Consider the following 12,704-nt stretch of genomic DNA (forward strand, 5'->3'; position numbering starts at 1 on the left):
ATGCAAATCTACAGAAGTCAATCTCCTGTCTATTTCCCCATCACACTGGTCCAAATGACAGTCCGATAATTTGGGCTGCATATATATTGAGATATTTGATTTTCAAATGAGAGTGGGACGGATTGACCCTCGCTAATAGCCAAGGCACAGCGCTTGACTTAATAGCACAAATGCATAAACCGAGCCATCTGCATTCTAAAGAGATGGGCTGAACACAATATGTAGGCGAGAACATATAAATAAGATAGGAAGACTTGATGAGGATGAAAAAAGCCAAATGCATGCTCTTGTCCAATTGGCACCTCTTGCTGGCCAGGGGAATTATGTCTACACTTTCTCAAAGCGAGGACAAAGAAAAAGGGAGTACATGGAGACATCTATATAACAGAGGGCGTTCAAGCTAGATGTTCTTTGCCCTTTTTTTCCACGTCGCACATAAAAATGTTGAGCTTTTTAAAGCCGAGTTCAACGAAGGACACAGGGGACAGGAAGACGAATGGGAAAATAATGAAAAGAAAAACAGAAATATGGAAATGCGCGGTGAATCCCGGATGTCCATTTCTGCTTGGATAATGACGGAAAACTGGACAGACAGGCAGGCAGACAGCGGGACGGACAGGGGAGGGGTAATGGCGACTGAGGACAGTTGAAGATTTATTCAGACAGCCATCTGAGAAACAGGTGCTATGGCCTATGAGACAGTGTGTCTGTGTTTGTGTGTGTGTGTGTGTGTGTGTGGTCCCTGACCATGCAACATTGACCATGAACATTCTCCACTCCTAATGACCCAAGGGCACTGCCCTGATCGCAACCTCAAAGCCCGGCGGACACACACACGTACTGGCTTCAAACTGCCCCCCCCTACTTAGCCCTGCTACACTTGTGAATGGCACTGACAGATTTACTCCCGTCTCCTGTGCGTATTAAAGGCCACTGTTTGTTATTACAAATCATAAACGAAACCATACATCATCATATTCAATGCTAAGCTAAACACAAACTGGCCAGCGACAGACATGCTATGCTAGGACGGCTTTTAATGTTCAACTAACCATACAGGCTACTGGCACAACATGCGTGCAAAACTAGTGCAGCTCTAGTTTGGTAATAATAGGTGGAACTTATAACATAACTAGTACCACTTTCTAAGAAATGTAAAAATCTTTTTTTGGACCAGGGATAGGCATTTGACCAAAGTCCCTTGCTCAATCAAGTGGGATAAGAATAAAAATAAAGCAAGATTTTTAATAGGATTGCTGGAACGAAAGCTTTGAACTTGTGTTGCATGCCAGTGTTGTATTGACCAGAATTATGTTGCCACAGGATGCATGAGCTCAACATCCCAAACCAGATGTCACATTCTGCTTTATTGCCGACTAAGTCCGTCAGACCGCATTATAGTATTTTGTCTAGGAAATGAACTCAAGGCCCAATTGATCAACATTTAATTCCATGCACTTGGCAAAATTCTCATTGAGTATTATGCCAATTCTTACTGTAATTTATTGTGCTTTTTTTTTTTTATTTGCTCCGACCAAGCCTTGAGTGTTGAAACTGTTAGCAAGCTAAGATGATTGTTTTAAACCAAAAAAAAGATGTCTGTACACAATAACTCTATCAATTTTCAGTTTTTACACAAGCGTATCATACTCCAAAATGACGGCAGATCGAAAAAATTCTCTCCTCAGCACCAGCTAAAAGCGTTTTTTTTCCCTTCCCTTCCCTTCCCTTCTTCAAATGAGCCCTATGACTCCCGACACTTGCCGGTCCCAGGACACCCGTTTACTTCATGTCTATGTGCTGCAAATGTCATTTGTCTCTCTCTTTTACAAAGTCTGGAAAATAAGACACTTTCAAATTCCCCTTAGAAGTCTTCCATCCCTGCTACAAAGCGGTCATAAAATCTCCTGAATATGCTTTTTGTTTTGTGTCTTCAAATGGTTTTCCGTGCCATAAAGATTTTCTGTGTTTCCAAAAAAACAGATGGTAAAGTCGTCAACACTCGGATCTTTTATGCGCCGGGCCAAGCTACCTCCATTCCCATGTGCTTTTCACCTCTGCCAATACATGAAAGACGAGGTGTTTTTTTTTTTTTCCTGGTCAAATAAAAGAAATGATTTTTTTCCCTCAACTTCAGTTCTACCAATCGCCGCCTTCTCTCCCACTTGCTTGGCTTTACTAGCACATGTACCACATGTCCAAGGGTAAAATATTGGGACTTGTGCCAGAGGCATTAAAAGCCTCATCTGTGCAACACATTTGTTGAGGCCTGTAGGGGTCGGTGGGTGGGTGGGTGGGTAGATGAGGTATTGGCGTGCTCAGGGAGCACAGAGCGGGCATTGGGCTGGCCCTCACTTGCCATGCTTAAAAGACACTGCCTTGCTTGAGTGGAATATCTTGAGGGAGGGAAAAGGGACTCAAATAGAAGTGCTTTCACCCCCCAAAAATGGCCGTTTTATATTGAATGTTGGTCCGACCTGCTTTTCTAGTTTTTAAAAATCAATAATTATCCCGATTAAGTGTTCTTTGGAGAGTGGAGGGTGTGTATGTCCTACTTCACTGTAGACATGCTTTCCTAAGAAGGGCAATCAATTGGATCCTGAATCAGTTTCACATTTCAAGTCAATTCTGAGAAGTTTATTTTGCTAGGCATTCATTATCATCTGAGTATTTCACATGAATTGCTGCACTTCAATGGTATTTATTAACTTTATTGTTTGTCTTAATCTAACGCCATTCTACGTCAACACGGCCTATCGAGTCAGCATGTGACTCACCTTACAAAGATATGGCTTAGTATCTACCCGCAGGGGTGGGGGGGTGTTAGTGCATGGAGCTCTGACTCCTGGAAATGCTCCTGACATTTTAGGCAAACTCAATTGTATGTATACAGTTCTACAATATATTTTTAAAATAGATTTTTTGCTTTTAAAAATAACACACCCTTTCCCAAACCTTTTTTTTAATAACTAGCACTGTATTGGAGCTTCGAAAGAAAACTACATCTCTAAAACAAAGACTTAAATTATTTCCGAGTGAAATGTTGAGCTGAAGAATTTGAAACACGTGGGTAATTAACAGCAACAGCAATGCCAGCAGGAAATGTGCTCTTAACTGATTGGAATCATTCTGGTACATTCACACAGTGAACTTTTTTATATCTGTAATTCCATTCTAATGGGAGTTTTTTTTTTTGTATATCCTTGTGCTGATAGTCTCAGTTTGTAGGAACACACAAAAACATTCAGACTCTAAACTCGGGTTGATTGCATCAAGTTCCCCCTATAGGAGCGTTTTGGTTGCTATGTGATATGATGCACGAAAGACCGAGATTAGATGGAAGCATTTTTACCTTGTAAAGTCGGATGGCGGCCTCATGCCTCTGATTGGTGGTGTGCAGCCTCAGTTTATCCACGCTATTGCTGTAGTAGTCACAAGCGTTGCACTTGAGGTGCACAGGGTTGCCGATGGCCACACACTTTAATCTCCACTGGTTGGCCTTGCCTCCCTCCTTGATGTGGGCCACCAGCTGGTGCTTCTGCATGTGCTTGTCCGTCTTGCAGTGCAACTGAAAGTTGGCCTTGAGCTGCGTGTTGTAGCTACACAGCTTGCACTGGTAGACGTCGCCGACCACGCAGCGCCACTCCTCCTCCGGCAGCGAACGTTCCGTGTTGACGTGGGCATTAAGAGCCTCCAGGCTGTCGGTGGAGTAGCAGTTGCACACGGCGCACTGGTACAGGCGCAGCGAGGGGTCACTAATAGGCGGTGACAGGGAGGAGAGGGAAGGGTCCACTGAGGACATGCTCCCCATTCCACCTGAGGACACCAGCGAGAGGTCGTCAGCCATCAGCTGACCGCTGGCGAGACGCAATTCCGATGATAGGTCACTGTTCACTACAAAGAGAGTGAACGGGAAGGGGATATTAACAATAAGATGAAACAGGGTGTAGAACAACACAAATAGAAAAGGCCATGGAAATTAATTTGGAGAAAGCACTGAGGAAAAAAAGACAGGGAGGGAGAATGGAGTCCTCCATGCCGGCTTCTTTTACACAAAAGGATTTGATAAAATAAAGCCTCGCAGGCGACAAGGGCTCCTTACAAAGTCCCGTCTATAAAAAAGCCCTAATAGGATTGAATCAGGATCAATTACAATCATCCTTTTCAACTTGCTAACTCGCTCATCAGGTAGCTTTAATTACTCCTCTCAGCGGTGGTGGGACAACGCTTTTAAAGTGCAGGATTTTCTCTCATCTACACACTCACACACACACAACGATGTGAAAAGAATGAACATTATCTCTTTCTTCGCCCACAAAACCTGGGAAATGAAAAAAAAAAATCTGCCAACCATAGAAATCTAGCAAATGATTTTGTGTGCTCCCTCCATTGACCCTCCATTCATGCAATGTCTGTTTTAACACAATTTAACACAAAAATGACAAATAGAGCTCCATTGAGGAAATCGACTGCGTATTCCCGATGAGCCTCTTTAATATTTGAATATAAAACAATTTAAACCTACGTACAGCTGCGCTCACGATAGGGAGCTGGGTGTTATCAGTGTAAATCACTCCGACTACATCTGCTGGCTGGGCTGTGACCTCAACACTGGCGGTGGGAGTGTGTGTAACACCGCAGGGTCATTGTTAAATCTCGCTCACTCCTCCAGGAATCCACTTCCTGCTGCGTGCAAGTGTGTGTGTGTGTGTACGCGCATGTGTGTTCTCTCTGGGGTGTTGAAAGGTGGGGTAGTGTGTATGGCGGCAAGGATTAAGCTGATTTAAGAAAATTACAAATGAAAGATTAAGAATAATTCTCGGGTGGCGTCTCATAATCATCTTTTTAATCAGTGAGGGGTCAAAGTAAGGAGATATTGACAGAGAGACAATATGAGAGAAGAGATAAGGGGATGGGAAAAGAGATGGAGGGGCAGTAAAGAAAAGAGGGAAGAACAATATCGATACACAGAAACCCAAAGACGATAAGAGATATTTTTAAAAAGGACAGCGCAGATAACACATCCTATTGTTAAGTGCCGATTAAATGTTGATTCACCCTTAGGTGCATAAAAATATCCATTATTTTAGTCTGCCTCTCCAAATATGTAAAGATGACTTGAATCCTTTTTGGATTCTTGCTTGACTCACCAAGACCAGATCCAAGAGCATTTGCCGTTGCAGCATCGAGCTGGAAGGGGTTGATCATCATCTGGGTGTCTGGGCCTCCGCCGCCACCGGGGTTCTCCAGTTTGACACCAGCCAGGCCGATGTTTTGAGCCAGATAATACTGGTAAAGCTCAGCCTCAGCTGGTGCCAGGCCTAAATGAAGACTGTGCTGGATCTGCTTCATGTTCTGCTGCAGCAGCATCATGTTGTGCATGTGTTTCTCACTCGTCATATGAATTCGCAGGTTTCGGGCCACATTTGTCTCATAGTCGCAAACCTGTAGGAAGAAAGATTCTCTATATGTCATAAGATCTATTTAAGCAGCATCGAACCAAATTGAAACTATTTGTCCTGCTGCTCTATTGAGCTTTTCTTTGTCTGCTTACCTCACATCGCCAAGTCGGCTTCTGTTTGGGCTTGGATGGCGATGGTGCTCCACAGCCGCCACCGAGACCCGTACTAACTACAGGGCTGGCATGGTTGTGGGTGTATTGTGCCTCACTTCCCCCATTCTGGAGTGTTTGGACATTGTTCAGATGCTTGTCCGACTGCATATGAATGCTAAGGTTGCCTTTGGTGGTTGTTGAGTAGTTGCACACCTAAAACGGAAGATTTGTTACTAAATACAATATACTCTATGACAAGTGACACAATTTACAGTGTGTGCAGTTTTAAGAATTGCCCCCTGTAATCATGTCCTTGTCAGATACACAAAAGACAATGATGTAAAATTGGACAGACCTCACAGCGGAAAGGCTTGTATCCACAGGTATAGCTTTCCCCTCTGGCTAAACGAGGGTGAGGCTGTCCCGTACGGCAGTAAACGCACGATCCTCCGGATTCTGGATGTTTTTCCTTCATATGAGCGTCTAGCGTCTGCTGATACTTGTAGTGCCAGTTACACTTGGGACACTTGAGCGTCTTGCAGGAGTTCCGTGAATGCATCATGGTCATGTGGCCCCCGAGAGAACGCGAGGATCCCAAGACCGTGTCGCACTTTGGGCACTCTACACCACTTCCCGGTGACCCTTCACCTGGACCTGGGGTACCAGGTGTACCTGGGGTGCCAGGGGTACTGGGATTTCCAGGGTGTGGATGAGGAGGTCCAGGACTGTCGTCATCCCTCCGCATCAATATCATGTCAAGGGGATGGGAGGACGGTGATGAGCCATCCCGCCCCATGAGAACTTCATTGGTTGAGTCATTGCTGCTCTCCCGCTCTCTGGCAGCAGCCAGGGCAACGGACAGACGAGTCTTTTCCATCTCCAGCTTCTCGCACATCGGGAGGGAGGAAGAGGAGGTGGTTGCGGGACCTTTGCTGTCGCTGTTAAACATTAGCACACTGTTGGAAAGAGGGGAAATACTTTGGTTTAAGAGAGGGAAATCTTTGCTACTGGTGCTGTTGGCCCTCTGGTCTTTGATAACTACACTCATCGCCTGCTCCTCTTCATCCTCTGCCTCAATTTCTTCTCCGCCACCATTGGAGTAACTGTCCTCATCCTGCTCTGGACTTTGTTCTCCCGCTGCACCGGGCTCCCGCTTGATGGGCGGGTAGTGGCTCAGGTCCGGCCCATTGGGTTGCAAAGTGCATGTGTCCCTAATGTGACCCTTACTGTCAAGATCAGAGTTCCGGCCATCCAGGTTGCCCCCAGTGGCAGCAGCAGCAGCAGCAGCGGAACTTCCACTGGAGGTTCTATGGGCACCAGCCCCACCCCCGAGGTTTGGGTTGGTCTCAGCCTTTGGCATGCTTTGGGATCTGGGATTTTGGTCATTGGAGGAGCTGCTGGCACTGCCCTTCAGGAAGGCAAAGCCTGCCTGGAGGGACTCGGCATTCTCCCCACTACTGTGAAAAGCGTTCCACAAGCCACGGAGCCCGGTGTCTGGCCCTAGGAAGTTGGCAGGTGTGGGAAAGTGGGATAGCACAGATACAGGGGTTTTTTTTGGTTCCAGAAAGCTTATAAGAGGTTCTTTGTCCTTGCCGATGCCCTGTATGATAGCAGAAACACGCTTGTTGCTCAGCAGCTTCTGCTCCTGCTCATTCAGGGTCATACGGTGGTCATGGACAGCATGTGTCACAAATGACCGGCTATAGCCAAATGAGAGCCTGCACAGGAAACACATGAGCACTGGCTTTCGCCGCCCGTCGGCCACACAGCCCTCAAATTTGGATAAGTCCACATTGTTGGGGACATCTTTGGACACACAGGAGTTTTTGGCTGCACCGTCCCCCGTCAAATAGTCTTTGTCGTTCTTGTGGCGGAGGTCATAAACACGAAAACTGTGCAACACAGGACTAGCGCCAGCCCGCCCTCCAGTTGAGGTATTTGATATGGAGGGGGGGTCGGCCACCAACGATTTACTTCCCAAGGATGATGCGATGTGGAAGGAGTTAATGATCTGGGGAAAGAAGGACATGGGTGCAGCAGGCTGCTCCAACCGCTCCAACCCTTGACCCAGACCACTTTGGCCAGTGGCAGTCTGGGCGTTAGGGAAAGTCTGGGAGGATAGCAGGCCCCTGAAGTGGAGAGCCCCGGGGAGCTCTTCCTGGTTGCCACGCTGCTCTTTGGAGTCCTCCACGATGAAGGCAGAGCCATCCGGCTGGTAGATGATCTCACCGCACAGGTTCTCCACATCGCTCTCCTCTTCCATCTCGCTGTTTATCTCCCCTCCATCGACCGCACACCCCACACGCTCTCCATCGTCTTCACTCTCCTCCCCTACCATGCCTTCCATCTCGTCAACATCTTCGTGACCTCCGGTGGTAGGCAGTCGGCCGTTGGGGCAGTGGTGCTCCATATATTTTTGTAAACTGGAGAAGGAGCCGGAACATTCGTTGCAAGGGATCTCCTTTGCCGGTGCCACGGGAGATGTGGCAGGGGCAGAACAGTCTGAACCCAAAGCTGCTCCTCCTGCTCCTCCTGGTAAAGTCCCAGTAACAATCCCTTTGTTACCGGTTGTAAAGCTTTCTCTCCGACTCTGTTCTGTAATAGAGTCAATGGTTGCACTGACAGAGGTGAGGCTTGATGTGGACCTCAGTGGACTGACAGTAGGCCCTCCAAGGCCATTCTCCATCTCTCTGGCTACAGGTGACGTTTGGTTGTTATTGGCATTGTTGCTGATGGCGACACCAGTCTCCATGGCCACAACGGAGTTGTCCTCAGCAGCACTGAGCCTCTGGCCACCATGTTCCTGCTGCCGTGACGAGACCATAGGGGGAGAGTCACAAGTTGCCATGGCGTCCGCTACATAGGGATCTCATCTCATCCAGCCTAGCAGGGACCTGAGAAAAGTAGAGAGGGAAACATAGAGGTAAGTGAAATAAATCTTTGACATTGGTCAAAAGTTACAAATGAGAAACATTGGCACTTTGTTTTAACTTGCTACAGCACCAGCATCGTGTAAATGAGCTGACATTAAAACAAAGCTTTAAAGGGCTACGTTGACCTTCACCCCCATCCACCTGCTGCTCCATTCTAACTCGCTTTTGCCACTCTCTCCCTGCCGCACAACAAAGCTACAAAGCAATTAGAGGATTAATCCGTACCAATCCAAGGCCAAACAAAGCCAGTAGGAGGGACAGTGAAAGCGTGAGGAATGAAATCAAACGTGTGTATGTTTGTGGGTGAGTGCATGCACTATATAATCAGGTCTAATCTGAAATATCCAAGAGATGATTCCATGGAGACTAGTGATAGATTAAAAGAGAGAAAATTGCTCTGTGTCTCACTCAGGTTCTGTCGTTTTATACAGTCTGTAAGATTAAAGGGAAAATAGGAATAATAGGAGTATGAATCATCTTGGGGTGTTTTCTGCTATGTTTTGAGCCATGGCAAAAAGTTGAGCCTATTCAATACAAAGATGTACTCGTGATGTTTTATTTTAAAAAATTCAAATTGCGGTTCGGATATACGGGAAACAAAACTTTCTCGCACGGACTCCCATTTCACACATCTTTATATATGAAGACACCCTTGTCGTTGTAGATTAATTAGAAACAACAAGCTTTACCTTCTAACCTAGCCACAAGTTAAAACAGGCCATAATTGTCTGTTATGTCACAGGAATGCATGAGGTTATCACACCATGTTGGGCTTTTTTTTTTAAATAATGGTTTGAGATGCACTCATGATAATATTCCTCAAAAGAACACCGGATAGGACAACCTATGAACCTATGTATTATGTCAAATAGGAAATTGAGAAATACATGAAATAAAATACATTCATGCACTTAAATCACTGACATGGTAATATAAAATCAGTTTGCTTTGTGTAAAACTGTTGCAAGCAAAACATAGGCTTTGCTATTTTGCAACTCCAACCGCTTAAGTTATAACTCAAACATAAGATGAATGTATCACTTTTAAAGGCGGACTTATGTCTGCAGGATAAGCCAATGTGTTTTTGATCGTTTGGTAGCATACATTGCCTACAGCCTATAACCACTGTCTATTGGCATTCTCTAAAAGCGACCATTATAAAACATCTGCATGTCTTGTATCGTATTAGTTGTATAAAGCATGATGAATATATGCAGTGTCGCTGGTTGATTAATGGCAAAAGAAACAAACGACCACTACTTTTTTTAATTAAGCGTGTCCCCATGCTCTCACATACACACACATTCAGTCCGGCACAATCAGGTAATTAAAGTGACAAATCAGATCCAGTGAGAGACAAATAATAAGGCAGACATTTTAGCCTTGAGCACCACACGTTCTAATGGGAGAGAGGGGCTCAATGACTCTTGGCCCCATTGGTTTTCTTCTCTACAAGCCCATTCCATCTATCTGCCTTTCAGTATTTATCTGACATGTCTAAAGCAGTTTTTTTTCCACGCCCCAATTTGGCGAGCTCTTCTCTTCTTTCACTTTGGTTCTTTAATCACAAGAGAAGTCACTCACTTTTCCTATTTTAGATATAAGAGAAGACCAACAAACATGGCAAACGTGTTTTCATAAAAGTTGGCGAATGGATCTGGTCTGTGTTTGTTATGAGGCCTGTCATAAATCACATCATGTGACCAAAGCCCAAACCAAAAAAAAAACAAAACAAGACAACAGTGAATTTCAGACTAAACAAACTGAGCTCCTGTTGAAGTCACAGTCATCTCCGGCTTTTGTCTTCCTGTCACACTATCACGCATAAGTCGCAGTCTCAGCCAGTGACACATAAAACCTGTAATTACAGTGACGCCAAACTGTCACCTCTGCAATTGTAGGAATTTGTTTTAAGCCCAAATGGTCTATTTCCAACTGTGGCGCACACTTATGAAGACAGGTGATTTCTGCAAATGTGCTTTTTGATGATGCAGCTTCCCACCACTTAGTCTAACCAGTTCATTTGAATGCATGTGAATCTTTCTATTCAAAAGTCAAAGGAGTAGTCATATAGGCAATCTTTGAGGTCTCCCAGAAGGTCATCCTTTCTCACCATGTGGCCCCTCAGTCAAGCACCAAATCTTCTATCAAAATGTCAGCTAGCCTTAGCCAAAGACAAAGGCCGAGGTTGCTGTGAAAAGCTGTGCATCCATCTCCAACTGACACTAGCGTGAATAGGCCAACTCTGGTCTAATTAGGCCTGTTTATTTGTTGCCATGGATAAGATGGCGAACGAAATACAAAGGGAGGAAAATGAAAAAGAAGGTTGGCCGGTCTGAGGGGCTCCTTATTTTCCCCCTGGAGCAGGTATGCAGGACCTATCACTTAACTTGATGACAGTTAAATTGGCCGGACTGGATGCTCAGGTAACATGACACTAAACTGCCCTCAGGTCCACACCTGACAACTCATTGTTAGTGAAAGACAATACTTGGTTGATGTCGGAAATAACCCTCTCAACCCAAAAAAAGTCTAAATTAAACCTGTTCACCAGTGGCTTAAGATTTATGGATGGGTCAAAAAAACTGACCCGGGGTCAGATTTCAGGAGCCCATTTGTTGTGCTAAATGTAACCAAAATACTTCCTTGTTCCAAGTGTTAAGAGAAAGAACCAAAAGAAGTATTTGGTTTCCAATCTGAGGCCTGTCAAAGGTATTACTGATATTTGGGATGGTGCCTGAGCAGATCAAGACGACTTTGACTAGCTTTCATTTTGTATCCAAATGAGCTTACACAGTCCAGTCTAAATATGTGTCAAAAAAAAAAAACAGCAATATTTCCAACTGAACTCAAGCCGAAACATTAAAATAAATAGTCAGACACTGCTGGGTCACAGTCTGCAATTACGACCCTTGCTAAAGATTTTTTCTCAGCATCAAAGGAGAAGCCAATCTACATAGCTAATGCCTCCAATTTTTTCCCCTCTTTCCGTCCTCCAACTCAAAACAGCAGAGGCTGAGGGTAAAAAGGAGGTGGAATGGAGAGGGGGGGGTGAAGCGGGGATTTTTCTTTCGCTGGCAATCTGGAAACACTCTCCAGTTAATTAAGGTTGATTGGAAATGAACCGCACAAACAAAGGGCAGCCTATGCCTTGAATATTATGACTTGCGCACATGTATGCACGCGTGCACGAGGGTGGGGGGGGGGGGTGCTTGAGCCACCTCGGGAGCAGAGAAGAAGCTCCCCTCTTTGGACCCTGATAACCCCCCCGACACTCCTAACGCCCACCCACCCCCAGATTAAGGCAACGCACAGCCGAAAGAATGTGTGACGACCTCCGCTGCCACAGAAGAAAAAAAAAAACTTCCAGCCCCTGATGCCACAAAAGGCAAGAAGGTAATTAAGTTTGAAAGAATAGAGGCACGACCACAAACAATGCAGCAGTGTCCATGGGGAGGGATTGGAGAGTGTGTGTATGCGTTTGGACGAGGGGGCAGAAAATCCATTAACATTCAGCGGCCGGGTGAGTGAGAGGAAAGAGGGCAAAGGGGAAGTAAGGATGGCATTCTCTCTCTCTTTTCGCTCTCCCTGTCTTTTCTCTAATCGCAGCAAGAGTCGTCGTCTGTGCATCTTTTTTTATGTGGCTCTCTTCTTTAAGGCTTCTCTCACATCTGCTTTGGAACCCCCTCCTGCCATCTCAAATCCGGCACCCCCCTTCTCCAGTACACGGCGTCATGATCCTGTTTTTGCCCTTTTGCTGTTTCTTGGCACAAGAATGTTTTTTTTTTTAAACAGCACCACCATCAGGGCAGGTCTGCTGATATCTTCTGTTGTTTCTTATTCATATTTTTATAATTGAAAAGACTACAAACATGGAACCCAAAGATCAGCGCCCAGTCAAAAAAAAACATGACTTTCATCTCGTGTTTTTTTGCCACTTCTCCGCCACAGCGATTTAACCGAATTAGCAAAGAATGTAATTTGATTTGCAGACTCAACATGGAACTTTGCAACACCCCTGCACTCTCACACAGTACAAGTGAGCTATCTCTCTGCTCCCACGTGCTTGTCGCTAAGAAAGAAGTATTCATTGCTCATGCATGTGTGTCAGCCGGAGTGTGCGAGTGCCTATGCGTGAACAGCGGAAAGATCATGAGACACCAAAGTGTGAATCAGGCAAGAGACTGCTGATGTCAATGTGAGTTTCTTAATGAGGG

General features: G+C 45.4%; 1 protein-coding gene across 1 annotated transcript in view; it reads right to left on the minus strand.

Moving 5' to 3' along the window:
- zfhx4 (zinc finger homeobox 4) overlaps positions 1-12,704 on the minus strand; it is a 66,115-nt gene that overhangs the window by 42,182 nt on the left and 11,229 nt on the right. The window contains exons 2-5 of the mRNA XM_061265586.1: positions 5,910-8,448; positions 5,555-5,767; positions 5,151-5,445; positions 3,353-3,894 (exon numbers count right to left, since the gene is read on the minus strand). Of these exons, the coding sequence (XP_061121570.1) occupies positions 3,353-3,894; positions 5,151-5,445; positions 5,555-5,767; positions 5,910-8,402 (3,543 nt within the window). The 5' untranslated portion in view covers positions 8,403-8,448. The remainder of the gene's footprint in view (positions 1-3,352; positions 3,895-5,150; positions 5,446-5,554; positions 5,768-5,909; positions 8,449-12,704) is intronic.

Source organism: Syngnathus typhle, linkage group LG19, assembly GCF_033458585.1.
Source record: "Syngnathus typhle isolate RoL2023-S1 ecotype Sweden linkage group LG19, RoL_Styp_1.0, whole genome shotgun sequence".
NCBI lineage: Eukaryota > Metazoa > Chordata > Actinopteri > Syngnathiformes > Syngnathidae > Syngnathus > Syngnathus typhle.